This window comes from Mauremys mutica, chromosome 8 (genome assembly GCF_020497125.1).
Source record: "Mauremys mutica isolate MM-2020 ecotype Southern chromosome 8, ASM2049712v1, whole genome shotgun sequence".
Taxonomy (NCBI): Eukaryota; Metazoa; Chordata; order Testudines; family Geoemydidae; genus Mauremys; species Mauremys mutica.
Genome location: NC_059079.1, coordinates 25,300,816 through 25,321,736, shown reverse-complemented (window position 1 = coordinate 25,321,736; position 20,921 = coordinate 25,300,816). Strand labels below are relative to the sequence as shown.

The 20,921-nt window shown below is 38.7% G+C and overlaps 1 protein-coding gene across 2 annotated transcripts in view; it reads left to right on the top strand.

Annotated features, from left to right (window-relative positions):
- The window catches only part of ADGRL4 (adhesion G protein-coupled receptor L4), a 95,947-nt gene that overhangs the window by 53,812 nt on the left and 21,214 nt on the right, over positions 1–20,921 (top strand). For both annotated transcript variants that reach the window (XM_045028484.1, XM_045028485.1), the window contains exons 4-13: positions 5,937–6,092; positions 6,637–6,707; positions 8,507–8,686; positions 8,771–8,954; positions 11,215–11,331; positions 13,373–13,566; positions 14,804–14,974; positions 16,497–16,700; positions 18,686–18,906; positions 19,021–19,087. In XM_045028484.1, the coding sequence (XP_044884419.1) occupies positions 5,937–6,092; positions 6,637–6,707; positions 8,507–8,686; positions 8,771–8,954; positions 11,215–11,331; positions 13,373–13,566; positions 14,804–14,974; positions 16,497–16,700; positions 18,686–18,906; positions 19,021–19,087 (1,565 nt within the window). The remainder of the gene's footprint in view (positions 1–5,936; positions 6,093–6,636; positions 6,708–8,506; positions 8,687–8,770; positions 8,955–11,214; positions 11,332–13,372; positions 13,567–14,803; positions 14,975–16,496; positions 16,701–18,685; positions 18,907–19,020; positions 19,088–20,921) is intronic.

Below are 20,921 nucleotides of genomic sequence, written 5' to 3'. Positions count from 1 at the left end.
TCCATTGATGTTCCTCACATCCTGATATCATGTTTCCCTTTTACTAAGATGCTGTGAATCTCTTCTCAAGTTATCTGGGATTTTTGTGAGCACAATGAGCTGTAAAAATTACCTGTTTCTAGATGTCTTGATTTTTACTATAAGCTTCAGAAGTCTTGTCTTCAAAGTTGTTTCACTTGAATGTTCCTAGTTTTGCTTTACATTTTCGCCAGTTGAGAGAGATTACTTTTTATTATTATGTTTGTCTGTCTATATCCACCTGTCGTCCCTTTTCTTGTACTAAGATTATGTCTACGCTGCAGCCATAGGTGTGACTGAAGCACGTGTAGACATACCTAAGCTAGCATTGGTCTAGCTAGCTATGTACTCAAGAGGCTAATCTGTGCTGCTGCAGCTTCACTATTATTATACAAATTAGCTAGATCCAAGCTAGCTTGGATATGCCTACACGTGCGGAAGTCCCTGATTTCAAAGCAGACGTATCCTAGATTGTAAATATCTAGATTGAGCAAGGACCATCTCTTTGTTCTGTAATTGAACACCACCTAGCACAATGGGGTCCTGTTCCATGCCTAAGGTGTTATATATTAATAATAAACTTTTTTCCCCTGCTGTTCAGAGTGCAGACATTCTACTGTCATCCTCTAGTGGTCCTTGATTGTCAGCTTTCCCCTTCTTTTGTGTAAATCAGTGTGGATGGAGCTGACGTGTTCCAAAACAAAAAATAGCCTTGTGGCATATTGTCCCATTAAATACAGGGACAAAATAAATAAAGTCAGTTTTGCAGTTTATCAAGGAAGCCATAGAGGATTACGTTGTAACCCATGGATCTGCTACAGGTGAGAGAGGTCTCAGACATGTCTTCTGTACACAGACAATAGCACCCTAGTGGAGTACCTAGGTGGCAGGCAGTGCCATATGTCTGGAGTGGACACCAGTATTATAATAGGAATCTAGTAGTGTTGGCTATGCTGTACAACTCAGAGCTGCTTAATTTGCACTAGGACAGTGCTGCCAGCTCACTTGCTGATTTATATGGCCCCAAGACATGTTCTGAATTTGCACAATCTAAGCTTTCTTTAAACAAACAAACAAAAAGTTTCTATCCCTCTGAGATGTCATGTTAACCTTTCAAATGTGAAGCAAGGATAACCAATGCAATGTTGTCTTCCTGGGTCTAAAGACAGCCTGAAACACTGGTTCTGGGAGATGGCAGTTCCCCCCCATTAATCTAATTGGGCTGTTAACTCTAATATCTAATGATGACACTTTACATGTCAGTGGTAAGTTTTTCATGGTTGATCATTATATCAGATAGATTAGGGAAGGGGGTGATGATAACACCCACAGGGAGAAGAAAAACTGGAGGTTGCTGTAGAGAAGGAAAAACACTGGGAAGAAAGGAGGAGAGTCACAAAGACGCGGGACAGAGAAATTAAGAAAGGAGAATAGGGAATGAAAAAACCTCAAAGTAGAAATAGTGGTGGTCCTGAAGGTGAGGATATTTTCCTGCTTCTGATGCTCAATATAAGTTAAATAATAATTATAAGCTTATTTACTACATAAAAGCCATTTTCCACCCTTGATTTTTGTATATTAGTTCTGCTGTGGGTCAAAGGGGAATGGAGCCCTAAATTGTAACCCCAGCCCAAGAGGTCAAAAATAGAATTTGTTTCTGTCCAGAATGAATTTGACATCTCTGCATCACAATTTCTGGAAGAAGTTGCACCATTCTTCCAAACATGCGCTATTGCATTCAGGTCCTGCTTTTTCCCCCAGCTAATTGGCCGTTCACCCTTTCTCCCTCATACCACTTTGGAGTGCTGTTTGTGTGGGGATATGGTATTATGCCACATAGCTGTTATCTCTTTGCATATGCCCTTCTTAGGACAATTTGGAATCCAGTTTGTGTACATTGCTTCCCTCCACAGTGCAAAACCAAAAGGAACATCTGGTCCTTTACCAGTGGACTTTTCAATACTCTGCAAGCTGCTAATAAGCATCATTTATAATGTAGACATCAAGCTGTCTTGACTGGCTGATGAAGAATCAAAGAAACATAGCTATGATCCCATAATTGGCAAGACTGAACATAATAACCATTCTCACTACCTTTATATAAATTGGAATTATCTTGCCTGCTGTAGTAAATGAGCAGTGACCAAAAAGCAGAAATATAATAAAAAGTTATACATCTCTTTTCATACTAGTTAAATGGTGTTGGTGGTGTTATTTTGGGGGATTTTGCTTTAATATTTCTTTCTAATCAGAGCTATTATAAAGGATTCAAAGCTCAGTTCCAGGGTTTATTTTGAATATTTTCTGAAAGGCAGGGTTTCTTGCTGAGCCATGGCAAATGTTCTTCTCATTAGAGGGCCCAGTCCTTCAACCATCACTCACGAATCTTCTCACTAAAGACTACTCATGTGCGTTAGAGGCATAAGACTGGGCTTTTGGGCCCCAAACTTGCTCCTATTGTAGATAATGGGAGAAGGAACGGGCTCCTAGCTACAAACCTCAGGTGGAAGTGGATCACTTTCTAAAAGAATTGACAAGCTGTTGTCTCCTGTGTGGTCTAAAGTTGCATATTCATTTAAAATAGAATGACCCCCCACCCAAAAAAAACCCCAAACCCTGCAACAAGTCCAGAAGAAAACTTAAACTGACACTGTTAAACTATTTAAAAGCAACATGCAATCTACCTTGAAATGGTAGTAAAATTGTTGATGGCACCTGCAAATCATATTGATTTAAAGAGAATGTGAAGGTGATCAGTACCTTTAATTATCTACTCCAGTAAATATTTTCTCCAACAAACACTGAATTAGCTAGGATTCATATAAATTCATTCTGTATTGACAACTCAGCTGCAGATAAACTATTTGTATATACTCCTCAGTCGTTTTGTATGTCCTTAGCATCTTTGTTGCCTGTCATGTCCATGAGCTTCCGCTTCTGTTTTGATAATCCTGGCTCCTCATTAAGGTTCTCTATTACAATTAATATGTGACAACAGTATGAAAAGAAAGGTAATTTGTATAAATACCTAATAATGACAAATACATGATTTGGGTTTATGAAAAACAAATTATCATATGTTGCAAGTATAATAACCTTGAAAAACTTTTGTAATTGTAAGTGACATAGCAACCTGATACTTAGCAATGATGATCTTGAATATATTCAATTATTTAGGCACATCTCTAGGAGGTATAATTTTTAGGAAAGGAAGGTTGCTATTGGTCATCTATTGATTTTTTATACCAACTTTATAAGTGTTGTTATAAATCAAACTATTAATAGATTATTTTAGCACACATTCAAATCAGGCATTTCAGGTTGTTGTGAAGTTTGGCATTTATTGATATTTCACAGTGAGCTGCATGCTGGAGATCTTGTTAGGACTTACACATCCTTCTCTACGTAGCTGAGAAGGCCAAGAAAATCCCTGGAGATGAGGCTCATCTGTGGAGCCATTATGCAGACTGGTGTTGTCATTGTTTTCTCACCCTTGGCACTTCAATTTAATCCAAGTGCATCAAGAGTCACATAGTGGGACACTGAGTGACATTTACATGCTCCAAAAAAGAGCCATACAATTAATTGATGTGAATGCATTATTTAAATGCCAGGACTAGTGTCTTTGGCCCCATGCCTTCAAATGACAGCATTTGATTATGATTTACCCTTTGTGTAGCAATATCTCACATGGTACTTCTCTTTTTGTTTTCTCACTTTTATCAATCCCCTGAGATTTGACATGGTTGCCACCTCAGCAGGCAGCCCATAAAAACCATTCAGAGAGAAATAATGTAAAACCCCATATGCTGAAATCAAATGACTCAATATTTGTTAATTAAGTATCAAAACGAATTATCAACATAACACAGATGTCAGCAACTTAGCCTCATACTTGATCTTTCAAGATACCTCTTAATGCCTTCCAGTGTGATCATGGCAAGCTGTAATTGTCTAGGAAGGCCTCAGTCTAAACCAGTAGAAGATAGGAGGCTGTGGGGAACTGCAGACAAAGCAATAAAAAACAGTGGGGTGAGATGGTTCTTAGACTCCTCCATTAAATGTTCAAATGCCATGTACAATTCTGTGCACATAAGATTTTTTTAAAGCATTTATCTGACCTTTTTTAACCAGACATGCTTGTCATTGGCAAATTATGTTCTATTAAATTACCAACAGATGATGCCCACCAAAAGCAGAGGCCTTTTGTGTATTCTTCAAATGACTTTATGTATCTTTGCCTCCCTCCCTGAACTCAGACAAGTAAAATCTTTTTCTCTTCCTCCATTCTCATTGTTCTGCTTCCTCTGTTCTTCTAATATTTCTTTTTTATTGTATTATCCTCTCCCTAACTTCCTCTCCTCCTTCCAATTCCAAATCTCTCCCATTCTCTTTTATTCCCTGAATTTCTCCATTCTCTCTCTAGTCCACATACCCTAACATCTACTTTCGATAAATGTATTCCCACTCCTCCTAATCCGTACTCTCCCCTTTCTGTGCCGAATCCATTCATTCATTCTTTTTCTTACCCATTTTTGCCTCACACATTCTCTGCGTCGCAGAATCAGTGTCACCAGAAATCCACTCTCTAATCTAAACAGAGCCAGCACTGAAAAACAATGATCAGTTCCTCAAAACTAAAAGACTATTTTGTAGTCCCTCCCTCGATCCATTCTCCACTTGTTATCTCCTAAGCCGCTCTTATCAGCATGAGCCCCTCCATTGATTCATAAGTGTTTGCACCATCCCACAAACGGATCACCAGTTGTTTTTCCCCCCAACCCCTACCCAATGTATTCAGTTATCCCCAATTCACCAATTTAATTTTGCCCCCTTTCCCAGATCATCAGTTCTGTTTTCCACCTCCACAATCCTTCAATTCAATTCTCAGCCCCTCCTCTTCTAAATCTATACATGTATTGGCTTCTCTCTACAAATTAATCAATTCTTTTTTCGGTCCTTCCTCTTTCCAGACTGTTCAGTTCTTCCCTCCTCCCCAGCACATAATTTCTCAGACCCCTACCCCACTGCTCACAATTACTTAGTATAGTTCCAAGACTCAATGTATCAATTGAATTATTTGGTCGCTATCCCCAGTCAGTCGATATAATGCAACACTCTCTTTCCCATCCATCAAATCAGTTTTTGCCCTGTCTTTCCAAATCCATCAGTTCACAGATTTCCTTCCCACAATTCATCAGTTTAATTCTCAGACCCACTCTCACTCGGTCAATTGAATTACTGAACTTACCTACCCAAATTAATTAGGAAGGCATCATCAATTTTAGAGAAATTAAGTTTAAATGTGGATAAAATAGACAAATCAAGCACTTTGAAGAGTCTTTGACTTAAATATTAGATTAACCAGACAGGCAAATTGATCCTTTAAATACTAAAATAATAAAGCATTGATTTTAAATCAAAAGGCTGTGTATACCAGTTTCCTCTGTCTTTTCTAACTGAATAATAAGGTAGTACAATCTATTTTAGTATAATATGTAGAAAAAATAGGTTTCAGATTATTTTCATCATACATAGTCTAGTATTTTGATATTGAATTAACTTTTAAACTCACTTTTGAAACATGAAAAATACACTATATGTACAAATAGAAGGTTTTTTCAGTGAACATAGAGTTGTTATAGCTGTGCAAAAAATCAGCAGTCTCTCATTGAAAAATATTTTTAATATTAAAAAGATGCTTAATTGTGCTTTATTGTTCTAAACCCTAAGTGATATAATTAGCAGATGTGTTTGCCATTAAATTTGGCTTTTTTAGCTTTTTGCTATTTTTTTCTTTAATAGTATTTTGTGAAATGTTGATGTGAAATTGCTGTATGCATAACTTATCAACAAGGCAGCAAGGTGTTAGTCTTTAAATACTTAATAAAAAATTCAATTTCTCACGATATTTGCAGATATAGATGAGTGCAGTGAAGCAGTAACCGTTGCCTGTGGAGATCATGCGAAATGTGAAAATGTGGATGGAGGATATAACTGCTCCTGTAAGGAAGGTTATCAACCATCCACAGGAAAATTACAGTTTAAGCCAAATGATGGCACTTCCTGCCAAGGTAAATGATATTATAAAGGTTTATGTGTTATTATAGAACTACATCTTCTGAGAAACCCACCAGTGTCTCTTTATCTTCAGTTAGATTAATCAGCCAGACATGAAAAAGAGGCAAGGCACTCACACCTATATTTTCTAAGAATATCATTGAGATGTGCTCTTAGAAATGTATTTGTACTGAACAATGTGATGAAATCTGAAGACCCAACCTGACATTGTGCTGATGTGTATTCTAAGCTGCATAAGCCCAATTTCTTCTCTCACTCATACCAGTGTAAACAGTGAGTCAGTGGGTCAGATTCTCTGCTGGTGTAAATTAGCAAAACTCCACTGAAGTAAATGGAGCTGCTCCCATTTAAACCAGCAGAGAATGTGGCTTGGTGCCTTTATACCAGTGTAAACCCAGTAAGTGAGGTCAGGTCCTAATAGTTTATGCTTGCGAATGATCCATATGTATGTGCAAGTTTCAAATACTGTAGAGGTTTGGGTTTTCTTATACAAGAACTGTTACTGTAATTGATTAGTCTTCTTTTTAATTTCTACAGAAAATCCAAAGGCAAAGTGCAAGTTACATAATGACTGTATAACTGAAAATATTACTCAAACCTCAGCTGAAGTAAGTAGCAATGGTTTATAGATTAATTTGCAAATTCTTTGATTGTTTCTCTTTTAAAACTGTTATTTCAATTATATCTATTGAGGCACTTTTAACAAATGGCTGAAGATATAGATGAATGCAAGCATATATATAGAAGTCTTTTTAATACTTCCAGCTTATTTGAAATGGTTATGTATTTGAATCACAATGTTAATTTGCCTGCAAGCTTTGTTTTGTTTGTATCTCCAGTGAACTAAATCATGTTGTGCATAGAATTCAGAAGTGTGGTAATCACTCAACAGTTTCTGAATGGCAAGTTCTTGAAATTACACCTTTCTACATTTAATTATGTGCAGCTATTTGTTTGTTCTGAATGAAACCTAGAAAGATAATTTATAGAGGCAGTGAAGGCAAGTGACAAAATATAAAATAGAGCAATAATACACTTGGGTACCAATATTTTTCTCTCTTTCAAAACATCACGTGTTAGGCTGCATGTGAAAGAATTGGGGAGCCAGATTTTTCCCCAGAAGCATAAATTTCAAACAGCAAATTAAATAAACTGGTGAGTCCACAAGACTATCGGTTTCTGATTTGACTAAGTGAATCACCACTGTGCATGTTTACTTTTTATCTCAAGGAGTTTGCCTCAGTGATCAGATTTAAAAGAACCCAGTCTTTTAACATAAGAGGTTTGATTTCTTCAATGTTAAGGTATACATTATATTAACATGCTTACTGTAAATTTAAGTAGAGAAGACAGGATAAGTACAACATCTGAACTTAAAACCGAATAACTCTCTGTTTTTAAACCTGTATTTAAACTAGGGTTGGGTCAAAACCTTGAATCTAAATTTTGAAGAAAAATGAAGGCTTTAAATTTGAGCCCTGGGATCTGAACCTACCCCTGTAGTTTTGATTCTGAGTTAGATCAAAACCAGAAAGAGGCCTGTTTTCCAGTTCCATTAGAATGCAGCCAAAGATAAAGTCCGGATCTCACGAGAGCACTATCTCATGGGATATTCACCTTTGAGATCACAGGAATCTCACCAAATTGGATGATCTCATTATGTTTCTACTATTTAGGAATGAAATCTCCTTGGATTTCAATGCCAGAAAATCTGAAACCCTTCTCTGATTGAGCCATGGCACTGAATTCTGAATCCTAGCCTAACCCTAATACAGATCCAGATCTCAATCTTCTCAGCCCATTACTAATATAAACATTTTTGTACAAACATTTCCATCTAATTACTTTATATTAATATTTTCAGTAGGGAAGTTATTTAATAGTTTTCAGCCCTTAGCAGTGAAGATTAAGATTGCAATAGAATATTGGTAATCTGTGTGCTTTTTAAAAAAACTGGCCATCTGTTTCCACCTCTCAGCAAAGATTTAACAGAAGAGGCTGTAGGTAAGTTGGCATACTACTAAGATTTAATTATTTTTACAAAATATGCAACAAAACGTTTACTAGTACATAATGGAGCATTATGCTAAATAAAACTGAATTGTACTGGTCAAAATAAATTAAGACGGTATGCTGGATATGTATTATACTTTTATGATGTCTATTTGCCTGGTCAAATTCTGGCTTGCCTACTCAATTGGAGTAGCTCCATAAGTAGACCCGCTGACCTGCTGTGCCCGTTTGTGTGTAGAAACCGGCCCTTATTCACGAATTCACAGAAATCATTAACTTATTTCCCCATCATTTGTGCAACTCTTGTATATTCCCCAAAAGTCATCAGTGGTTGCTTTGCTGGTTGAATTGCCAGTGGAATCTCCTAAGTATACTGATTTCCTGTTTCTTTCAGTTTAGGACTATAAAAGAACCCTTGGCTTTCCTACAAGAAATCAATAGGAACACTGTGGGACAACTTTCACCTGTAGATATGATTTCATATGTGGAAGCATTATCTGTATCTTACCCATCACTAAGTACCATGAATAACACAATTTCTGACAAGGAAGCACTTACTAATGTGACTATTAATGTAAGTGGCTTGAGCCTTACTATTTTTTTTTCTTTTATAAATAGCATAAGGCTTTTGTGCTTAAAAATATTTTTATACTGACAGGTTTTTGTTAACACCGTGAACAATTTTGTTCAAAAGGATAAAATTACAGTTTGGGAAGCACTCCCTACAGATAACAGGAGAACAAGTCTCACTAAGCTGATGCATGCTGCGGAACAGGCAATGCTGCTCATGTCACAGAACTTCAAAAAGACAACACAGCTAGATGTTAATGCAAGTGAAATGGGTAAGAAAAAGAAAATGAATGTAAGTGATACTTTAGATGTGAATTACACTGTGAAGTTTTTTCAGTATAAATTGTTGAGATTAAAGTAGTGTTATATAAAACCTACAGATTTGGGGATTTAAGAGTTTGAATGAGCAACCAAAAAACACCTACAGATTTTGGGCCAGACGCTCGGCTGATGTAAATCAGCTAACTATATTGACTTCAATGAAGGTAAGACCAGCTGAGGATCTAGCTTGGTTCTTAGAGGGATGATGTAGAGGGTCCTGCTTTCCACTCTGAATGTTTTCCAGTTCAAACTTCACTCATGACCAAAGTGGCAGTCATCACACTGCATTTAGCAAATCATTGTACATCTTGAACAGATGCATTAAAAATGCCAACAGAATGAACATTAGAGTTGCTAGCAGAACTCTACAAGCCACGTTTTGTTTTATTTTTGATTCAGTAAAAGCAATGTAAACAAACTTTGAACTAGTCTGTGCCTTGAAGGCCCAGCCCTGTGTTGGTGATGGCACAGCTGTGTTTTGAATTTCAAGAAAGTTCAGATAAGGATATTGGGGAAGATCTCAACTTGACTTCCCACTGTCTCCCTCCATGTATAAGTTGCTTGTCTTCTGTATTGTGCTCTTAGGAAGACACTAAGAGTTGCATTTTTAAAAGTGCTCAGCTTTGGCCTATCTCCTCTCACTGAAGTCAGGCATGCAGTGAAGATAACAGTGTTATAGGCTTCAGTGGGAGCAGAGTAAGGCTAGTGCTGCGCCCTTTTTAGATTCTATCCTAAGACTACACTGTTGTTTCCCCTTTTTGGTTGTGACCAGCCATTCTGCTTTCCTCCTTCCAGAGTAACTCATATATCCTCTGATAGACCCAGTTTCCTGATCTGGTGTAGTAAAATCCAGTATTCCCTCCCCTGGTCACATCAATCTTGCCATTTACAGATCACTTCCCAAAATGCACCGCAATACTGAGAAAAAACTTGCCTCGGTTTCTAAGGAAGAACAGATCCTTTTCCTTCTTTCACTTCAGTGAGATTTGCTGTTGTCAGATGAAATGAGGGAGAGAACATAGAATGAACCACTGTCTCATAAGCTCCAGGGAGCCTGTTGCATTTGTAATTTGTAGCACAGATGGACCCAGTTGTATGGCCAACTGTGGGAGCAGTTTGCTAGGCCACACCCTAAAGAGAGCAGATGCTAATACAGAGACCTAATGGAGAGCTTTGAAAATTTCAGTCATTTTCTGGCAAAGTTTTGTTTGAGAATCTGAATTTATAGGTGCTTATCCAAACTGAACCCAAGCTCTAAACCTTTTGACGTTTTCCCATTACTACTCAGCACTATGAATATCTTACCCACAATGCCGATGTGTTTCCCACACACTTAGTTTTGAGACCAGGCCCACAATAATGTCTCATTCTCCATTGCATTTCATGGTGCAGCTTCGTTAACTACAGGCTATCCAAAATTTCAGCCGCGAGAACTATTTCTTACGTCCTGACAACATTTTCTGACAGCTGGTCTATTGAAGAGCTCATATTGTTTTTGTGTGCTGCACTATAAGCAATGCAGATGGTCTAGTTTAGTGATTCTAGCCCATCAGTCAAGTTTTAGATTTTTCTTTAAGGCCTGATTCACTTCTTTTTCCCCACTATGGGTGATTGAAACTCTGCACTATAATGAACTGAGTAAAGAGCTCAGTGTCCTCTAATGTAGTTTTTGTCCTGAGGGGCAATGATTGTTTGTTTGTTTTTTGTTTTGTTTGTTGACAGCACACATCATTATATCATGGTGCAATGTGCATTTCGTACCAGGGAATGATCACTGTGAGAGATTCACTTTTCAAAACTTGGCTTTTTCAAATGTTTCTATTCAATGGAGGATTTTATCCTTTGCTTTTTATAATTGTGATTTGTGGTCCCTTTCAGAAATGAATTTTTAATAAAGCAATAGCTCTTCCTAAAGTAACCCACATTATTCTTTCCAGTGCCTAATTTAATGCAAAGTAAATAAAATACCATATTTTTCATGGAAAGAATAAAAGGTATGAGAGAAAAACGTATGCATTAGAATAACAAAGTCTAGCGGTTTAAAGCAAACATGTACCCTATTAATAGCATTTCTTCTTGAAATATTTGGCACAATGATGTATTTTTAAAATTCGCAATAATTATGCAATCTGATGTCACATTTATTAACCTAACTGTAAATTATGTTAGACTGTAATGGAAGTGATTTGCATAGTATTTTTCTTTTTACAGCTCTCAAGGTTTTTGCTTTTGATTCGCACCACATGAAACACATTCACCCTCATGCACACATGGGAGGAGATTATATAAAGATATCTCCAAAGAAAAAGGAATCACCTAATTCTAATGGTAAGAAAAAGCCATTAAACAATAGCTTAGTTTAAGCAGCATTAATGGTACCTACTTGCTGGCAAAAATCTGATGCATAATTCACTAACTGTGTAGTTGTGACATTGATAGCAATAGAGAAAGGCATTTGTAACACCTTGTAGTCTAGCCCTGGTCCTATCTGCTCTACAGCTTCCACTATATAATGCACCGCGGGAATATTATGCCTCTTATTTTTGCCAGTTTTTATATGGAAACCACCCTCCACTTTTTATGTCTTATTACGATATGTTTTAAATGTACTAAAATACTAATGATCATACTGGCACATCTAAAGCACTTTACAAGGAAGCATATTTCTTAAAGTTCGAGGTGTTATTACTTGACATATTAAAAATATGTCAAGTAAGATCCAAGTATAACTAGCCCATCCAGACTGACCCCAACTCTCAAGGAATGAATTGATCAGCAGCACAATAAAACTACCCCATGCATCTCAACCCACTCCTCAGCAAAGGGAAAGCCAAGACAGTAGACAAGTCTTACAACCTGTCAGAGTTGGGTTAAGTGGAAGGAATGACTTGCAGACTCAGTTACCCCTCCTGAAAAATACCCAGTCAAATGTCCTTTGAAACCAAGAAGCTGTTACCCTGATTGCAGTGGTGGGAGTACCACACAGAGATGTACAAAAGTGATGGTGGCTATATTGAGAACCTAGAGGGATAATATACCATTTTGTGAAATCCCCTCATACTATCCCCCTAAATTGAAACACAACAGCTGTGTAATAGCATATAGCACCACTGTATAACACTTTAGGACAGACAGTGAAGAAAAAATGTCTAGCTGAAGCAAGGTGGAGAATTTTGGCAGGCATAATGTACCTACATGATCTGTGAGCAATAGTGTAGTGCCGCTCTTCTCAAACTGTGGGTTGGGACCTCAAAGTAGGTTGCGACCCCATTTTAATGTGGTTGCCAGGGCTGGCGTTAAACATGCTGAGGCCTGGGGCTGAAGCCCTGGGCGGTGGGGCTCAGGCTTCAGCTTAAGCCCTAGGAGGTGGAGCTCAGGTTACAGCCCCACCCCGACCCTACCCTTGATTGTGTAGTAATTTTTGTTGTCAGAAGGGGGTCACGGTGTAAGGAAGTTTTGAGAACCGCTGGTGTAGTGTAATGCACAGGGCACTGGCTTCTGGGATTTAGAAAACCTGGGCTCTATCTCTGGCTCAGCCATAGATCTGCTGGGTGACCTTGGGCAAGTCACTTCACAAATCTCTGTAGCTCTGTGTATCTTGTCTATTTAGTTTGTAAGCTTATCGGGGCAGGGATTCTCTTACTATGTGTTTGGACAGCACTTAGCATAATGGGGCCCTAGCTTAGCTGGGGCCTTATGGTGTCACTGAAATACGGATAATAAGAAATTAGAATTTTGCCAGAACACCAGAACTAATGCCCCAAATCTGGCAAAACCAACCTTGAGCTCTTTCTCTGTCTTTACCTGGGTTTTCAGCCAATCAAAACCTCACTCCCAAACACCACAGAAGGGCATGGTATCAATCCTGACTCAGGAGGAAGCATCCTACGTATTACTGTGGGTTTCTGTGCCTTGCATGTCTCCTATCCAGTTACTGACCAGGCACGAAATCCTGGGTGCAGTAAAATCAATGGCCAAACTCCCATTAACTTAAAACTGGGGCCAGGATTTCATCCCCCATAATTAACATTGTTTATCTTACAAGATCTGACACCTGACCTGCAGCCGGAGGTAGTATTGCTGCAAGTATACATTGCTCCAGAAAAAAACGTGCATCTATCCTGTTAGAATATCCAATATAAACACACATTTTTAATTCCAGTGGACATTACATTGTTTTAAGTAAGGCTATATTTCATTGTCTCTAAAACATTTTTATAAGTATTCCATGAAGATTCCATCTGTTTTGCATATTTTATGCAATAGCAGTAATAATGTCTATTGTTTATTGTTTTCTTAATGTCTTCAATTTTGTTCTACTATAAAAAAAACCCCACAAACTACTAAACACAGTCTGTTTGATTGATAGGCACTGTTGCAGTTGTGTTTCTGAGGTATAGCAATATTGGTTCTTTGCTTTCATCATCTAAAAACTCCTCATCGAAAGATAGTTCAGAGCAGAGAGAGACAGTAAGCTCATCAGTTATTGCTGTTGCAATTAATTCAAATCCACCTACACTCTATGAGCTTGAGAAAATAACATTTACTTTAAAGTACATCAAGGTAAGATTTTTTTTTAATCAACATCTGAAGAAAGGAAAACAGTACTGTAATTATTTGATGTGATATAACTGTACCTACAGGATATGTTGGCTACCATGGGAAAATGTTTCTAGAGTATGTCAACAGTAATAACTACAGAGTCACTGGACTAATTGTGAGCAAAAAGTTATAAATGTGATCAGAGAATCCTTCCAGCTTCTGACCTTTCTGTATTTAGGATAATCTCGCAAACAGTTTGTCAGATGATTAGAGCCATAAAAGGGAAACACTTCAAATCAGCTTGAAGCAGATTTGCACAGGATAAGTGACTGCAGAAGCTTTTTGTTCTGTGCACATTAGCACGTGTAGCACATCAGGGCCCTGGCCCATGGCATGTCATGACTGGCACTCCGAGGTCCTACCACAATACAAATAATAATAAGGTCTTGGCAGTTGCCAGTATCATATTTGATGTCAGTGCATTGATGTTGAGCCAGAAATGGCCTTAAGTATCCACTAACCCCTGGCTCCCTCCTCCTCTCCTCCTCCTCCCCACCCACCTGACCCTCTGGCTGGACTTATAAAATGTATAGGACAAATCTGTTATTTTTCCCTGTGCTGTGACTATTGCAACACAAGATCATTTATGAGCAGTGAGCTAAGCCTAAAGTCTTTTTCTAGTTCACATTACTTGTAGATGGAGGCACCCCAGGTTGCTTTACAAGTGCCCAAGGTATTCAGTGTGATAGAACAGAAAAGAACCATGCTGCCTTAGGGCTGCAAATGAAGAGGGAGGAAATGAGAAGGAAAGAATGAAACCAAGCTGTTCTATTGGGTAGGATAGGGGCAGCAATGTGGCTGTAATGTTGCAAGTTGTTCCATTCAGATGCATGTACATATATATAGTTGTGTACCAGATATAAGATTCTGACACCTTTGTAAATGCCAGGAAGGTTGGATAGTTGGATCAGTCCAGCTTGTTTAGTTTGCTGTTATCTAGGTGAATCAGGTATTTCAATGTTGTGCTATTTTTAATTGCTTGGGATAGGTTTGTTTGTTTTTATGTTTTGTTTTATGTTCTGAAGGTTGGTTTGGAGTGGGGGGCGGGTTGTGTCTTGTTTTGGTTTGGTTTTTTTTCCTGAACCTTCGTTCAGTAAAATACAATTTTTAATGAATTGTTCTGGCTAATGTAACAAGAGTCTCTTGATGGAAAGTGTCTGCCTTTCACCATCAGTAAAACATCTTATCTCTCTTGCAGACTGCAGATAAGGATATTAAATGTGCATTTTGGAACTACTCAGCAGACACAATGAATGGCAACTGGTCTACCGAAGGCTGTGAGCTGACACATTCCAACACTACTCATACCTCATGCAAATGTAATCATCTGACTCATTTTGCTATTTTGATGTCTTCAGGCAGCTCTGTTGTAAGTGCTATTTTTCACTTAGTGTTTTACCAGATACTTAGATCTCATTTAATGTGTTTTTTTTTCATTGCCACTAATATCATTTATTGCCATTCCCCACCCCCACCCCCATTTTCACTCCATCTCTTTTTCCTTATTCAGCAAACACACAATTTATTGTGAACAGTGCAAACACAATTCCTCCCATTTCTGCCTGAATTTCTTTGTGTCCATTTTGCAGTATGACAGGACAGTGATGCAGCAAAGAATCTTGTTCCAAACTTGCAGTCTGTTGTTCTTTAGTTCAAAACCCACTTCAAGGCTACAATGGGATTTAACTGGTATCTGAAGTGGTCAGCAACCATATGGCCTGGGATTTTGTTCACAATGCTTTTTTGTCATACATTCGTCTTAGTATCTAAAAATCTAGAATGTCTCATTTAAATGTATCCCCTGAGTTGCAATAACATTGTCGGAAAATTGCATAGGAATAGCAAGGCAGGACTGAGTTCATGAACATTAAAACAGGGACCCTCACATACATCACAGAATTGTGAAAATGCCCCCTCACTTTGTGCCCCACTTGCATTAAAAGGCTCCTAAGGTTTTTGGAATCCATACAGGATATATATATATATAGGAGCCTAGGTTTACCCTCAGGAGGCAGCTTTTTTAGGCATCAGAATTGGTGATAAGAAGAGCTTTAGCATGAATACGTTGTGCTGAGACAATTCTTCCACACTGTGCACTTCATACTGATAGAGGGTGCTTCTTAGTTGCTAAATAGCATCTTAAGTCTTCCGTTCAAATGTAAGACTTTTGAGGGGTCCTTATATAGTTTATTTTAAAAAGAGGATAATCTCTGGGCCTGTATTTAGAATTCATACTTAGATATACTTTATGGCCAGCCACAGCCTGCCCTTATGCAGTCACGTATTTCAGAGGTTCTTTTTGCTGAATACCAAGTAGCCAATGTAACTGTCCTTCTGCACAGAAAATACGTGCACATAATCATTAAAAGTAGCCCATAATATTTTAGACTGTTTCCATACTATGTATCTTGAACTAGCATTTGATTTAAGCAATTGTAATTTCCAAGTCTTTTATTGCTCATGTTGACATTGAAGAAAAGTGATGCCCTTTGCTACGTAGGCAAATATGAATGAGTCACTGATGAGGTAATATTTTAATGTCATGTATTAATACATTTTCTGTTGCCAATATGTTTGTCATTTAGTAATAGATCAGATTTTTTTAAAGTCATATTACCAGATATCAATACTAAGATGATATTATGCAAGGAAATAACACATCACTGGTGTTAAGAACGTTGAAATACATATTGTTGGTTTTACTGAGCATTATATCTGCCTCAGAAAAAATACTTTTGAGATTATCAAAAGTGTGCATTTGCACTGCAACCCTACAAACATTTTTGATGTATGTTTTCCAAAAAGGTAAAAGGGACTATATTATAGAATGATGCTTTTTTGACAAGGTACACAGTTATTCTCTTAACTATTATAATATAATTTTTCCCCAGGGTGTTACAAATTATAACATCCTTACAAGAATCACTCAGCTAGGAATAATTATTTCGTTGATTTGCCTCTCCATGTGCATTTTTACCTTCTGGTTCTTCAGTGAAATTCAAAGCACTAGAACGACAATTCACAAAAATCTCTGCTGCAGTCTTTTCCTGGCAGAACTTATCTTTCTTGTTGGAATTAATATGAACAATAATAAGGTGCGTAGCCCTTGTCATTCCTTGATTTTTACATTTGCAAAGTAAATACACAGTATAAAGTACCATTTTCTATATAGCATACAATATTTTCTGATGTTAATATGAATGTTCTAGTGCTATTGACATCTTAGTCTCCACATTACTTATGGTGAATACAAAGTGTTTTTATTGTGTTTTAGTGTGTATTTTATTTTATTTTACTTTGCTTTAGTTCAAGAAATAGAGCCACATTAATTGATGTAGCTCCATTGAATTCAATAGTGCTTTGCCAGTTTACGCTATCTGAAAACTTGGCCTCCATGTGGTTGGTATTTCAACTATTTCACAACCCTAATGTTTTGGCCTTTAAGAGTTCCACCAACTAAGCATTTAGGTGCTGTACAAAGCAATGCTGATGAATCAATGGATGGCACTTTTCCCTCAGAGTCAGTCGTGAACCAAAGCCCAGGGCCGGCTCCAGGCACCAGCTAAGGATACAGGTGCTTGGGGCGGCCAATACAAAGGATCAGCACTCCGTCCGCTATTGGGGCAGCACGGCCGGGTCTTTGGCGGGAATTCGGCAGCGGGTCCCTCAGTCCCTCTCTTCCTCCTTGAGCTGCCGCCGAAGTGCCTCAGAAGAGGAAGAGAGGGAGTGAAGGACCCGCGGCTGAAGTGCCGCCGAAGAATGGAGTGGCACGATTGAGCTGCCGCCGAAGTGCTGCTGATCGGCTTTTTTTATTTTTCCCCTCCGCTTGAGGTGGCAGAAAACCTGGAGCCAACACTGCCAAAGCCCCAGCCTTGTGTTAAAGACACTGTGCTGCTAGAGGTGCCATCTGTCAGATAAGATCTAAAAGTGATTAGAATATATAGAGATATACCTATCTCATAGAACTGGAAGGGACCTTGAAAGGTCATTGAATCCAGCCCCCTGCCTTCACTATCAGGACCGACTACTGTCCCTGACAGTTGTGGGAGTTTTTTTGTTTGTCCCCAGATCCCTCAATGGCCCCCTCAAGGATTGAGCTCACAAACCTGGGTTTAGCAGGCCAAAGCTCAAACCACTATCCCTCCCCCTCTTGACCATTCACTGTCACTTAAGACCTCATGACACTCTTCAGTGGAATAAGGATGTTGAGCCCTGCTTCCTGGGAAGACTATAATTCTGCCTACCTAAATTATCGTGTAGTTTCAAGTGAATATGGTATTCTTCAAATCCTGCCTTAAACTGCTGGTTAGCATTGCTGTGTACCACACACCAGAGGTGGCTGAGTCTCAGGGGAGGTGGGGGTTGTGAAGTAATCCTTGTGTAATCCACCTCAGTGATGTAAAAAGACCTCTTTAGCACCTTGAGATTCTCAGGTGAAAGTTGCTATGTACATGTAAGATTTAATAATTATGATTTTTTAATTAGCTTGACATCATTTTAATAATGGACAGTTGCTGAAAAGCATCGTCTCTTTTCTCACGTATTGTAGAACAGTATTTTAAATTGTTTGAAAAATATCATTTGAAATTCCTGAAACAGCTCTCCAGTATTGATTGACTGAGGAGTGTAATTTTACAAGCATTGTTTACTAAAAGCATGTCCATATGCTTTAAAATAAAACTTTAAATAATGATTTGCCAGGCAATTTAATTTTGGTATCTAAAGTAAAAATGCATTGTGCATATTCAGCTCAATATATAGACTAGTCAGCTCCAGTTGTGGAGTCAAGAGTGTCCATTTATAGGTGTGATTTGGGCAGGGGGACACAGACATAGCCACAGCTTGATTTTAAAAGTTAAATATATTTTCTTTGCTTTACAGATTGTTACAGAAAAATAATAATGAAGAGGTTTAGTTTTGTGTTTAGGCCAAGTATCTCTAAGTATGGTTAAATTTGGACTGTGATAATACCCTTTTGGCATAATTATTAATAAACAGAGCCCCCGGTCATATATTGTAATAGTACTGGTAATACATTAATTACTATTTATGACTTTGCTTTCTCTGGTTGACTTTCTAGCTCTTCTGTTCAATCACTGCTGGATTACTCCATTATTTCCTTTTAGCTGCCTTTGCATGGATGTGCATCGAAGGCATACACCTGTACCTTATAGTTGTGGGAGTCATCTACAACAAGGGATTCTTACACAAGAACTTCTATATCTTTGGTTACGTGAGTCCAGCAGTGGTGGTTGGAATTTCAGCAGCGCTAGGATATAAATATTACGGCACTACCGAAGTGTAAGTTGCTGTTTTACATGTCTGTTTCAGTTAGTAATATGGTGTAAGAATGCAGAGGAAGTATATGCAGGAGTTGGGCACATTTCAAGACATTCTGTGCTGTTTACTTTTCAGATGTTGGCTCAGCACAAAGAATAACTTTATATGGAGTTTTATAGGACCAGCATGTCTAATAATTCTTGTAAGTATAATTTTCCTTTTTATTATAGTTCGTAAAACTGATAATAAAAGGTGTTTAATAATCACTAAACTATTGGCAGTCTATCTGTGAGTGCTAACTATAGGGCAGGATTGACTATTTAAGACTATTTTATAGTGTCTCTAAATTATTTCTATGCTGTATATCTAAATGCTTTGCTAGCCTGGAAAACAAATGTTGGACTAACAAAACTCCATGGCAGATCAGAGCTGTTTCTTCTTTTTTTTTCCTTTTAACCTGATAGTTTGAGGAATTCTGTGCAGCATTTTTAGTCTGTAAGAAGCAACATCTTCACATGTCAGTGGTATCTCAGCAAGGCTCAGCAGGAGGTGTATACAGACACTATGCCAACAGACAGATAATCTAGTATTTGAAATGTTGCGTTACTTAATCTTTTATCAGTGATCGGTCATCTTAGAAGATTAGACTGTCATCTTTATGGTTTTTTCTTTCCTGTGTACCCTGTCATCATCAAAGCTATTTTAAACTAAATTGCGATGTCAAAGACAAGAACCCTCTATTTCACGTGGGCAGACAAGTCAAGTATTGATAGCCCTATTTCAGATGGGAAGAGGGCCCTTTTAATTCTTATTGAAAGTGGTTTCAAACCTGCAAATTTGGCAGGTATTATATGTTCCATTCTAAATAAGACATCTTTTGGTACTTTACAGCACTTAGAAATGTTCTTGAAGTTTAACAAACCATTCCATCTGTAATCGGGCATCACTATATGTGAGAAGATTGACAGTGATCAGACAATAGCAGGCGCTCTAAGAAGGAGAAGGTATAGTGGAGGCCTTGTGGCCTCGATGGTCAGTTCAGTTACAACCCTTAGCTAATTTTTTATGTGTTTGGTGATAAATGTTGTGGATTTTTAAAAGGAGCAAGTGACAGTGTTCAATATGAGTACAGTGAAAGCAAAAGAGTTTAAGCAAGGACTACGTACATGAAAATATTAACCTCTTTAATGCTGAATAACGTACCAGATATATTTTGGCCCAATTCTACTTGCATTATGTGTGTACCCAAAATTCCCACTGAAGTTAGGGGACCAAATCTTGAGCTCTGTCATGCTAGCTGTGCATCGTTCCAACAACTCTACCAGATACAGGACAATCGCCCTCAGGACAATATAACCCCCACTCACCCGTCCCTTCCAAGCCTAGCACTGAAACCATAGGCAAATTTCAAGTCATTCTAACTTCTACATGGGAAGCAGACCAGTGGAGAGTAACTCCAGGATCAGAGTAGTGCAAAAGTATATTTTGCAGAAGGCAGGTTGTTGGAGCTGAAAGGGGGCAAGAAGAGCAGTGAGGAGAGACAACTCCTCACTAAGACTCGGTTTTCTCCTGTCTTCTAGATCATAGGGCTTTACAGGCTTAGGATGCCATTTCCCCTGCCTCCTTTATGGACTTTATCCACTTCTTCTGTGAGCATAACTTACAAGGTCCACATTTCTTTGTTCTTTCCATTCCTGTGCCTCATATCCAGGGCCGGCTCCAGAGCCCAGCGGGGCAAGCACCCGCCTGGGGCGGCCCTTTCCCGGGGGGGCGGCAGGCTGGGCCGGCGGACCTGCCGCAGTCATGCCTGCGGGAGGTCCACCGGAGCCCCGGGAGCAGCGGACCTGCCGCAGGCATGACTGCGGAGGGGACGCTCGGCCGGCGGCTCCAGTGGACATCCCGCAGGCATGACTGCGGACGGTTCACTGGTCCTGCGGCTCGGCTGGACCTCCCGCAGGGATGCCTGCGGCAGCTCAACCGGAGCTGCCGGACCAGCGAACCGCCCGCAGCTGCGGGAGGTCCAGCCGAGCCGCGCG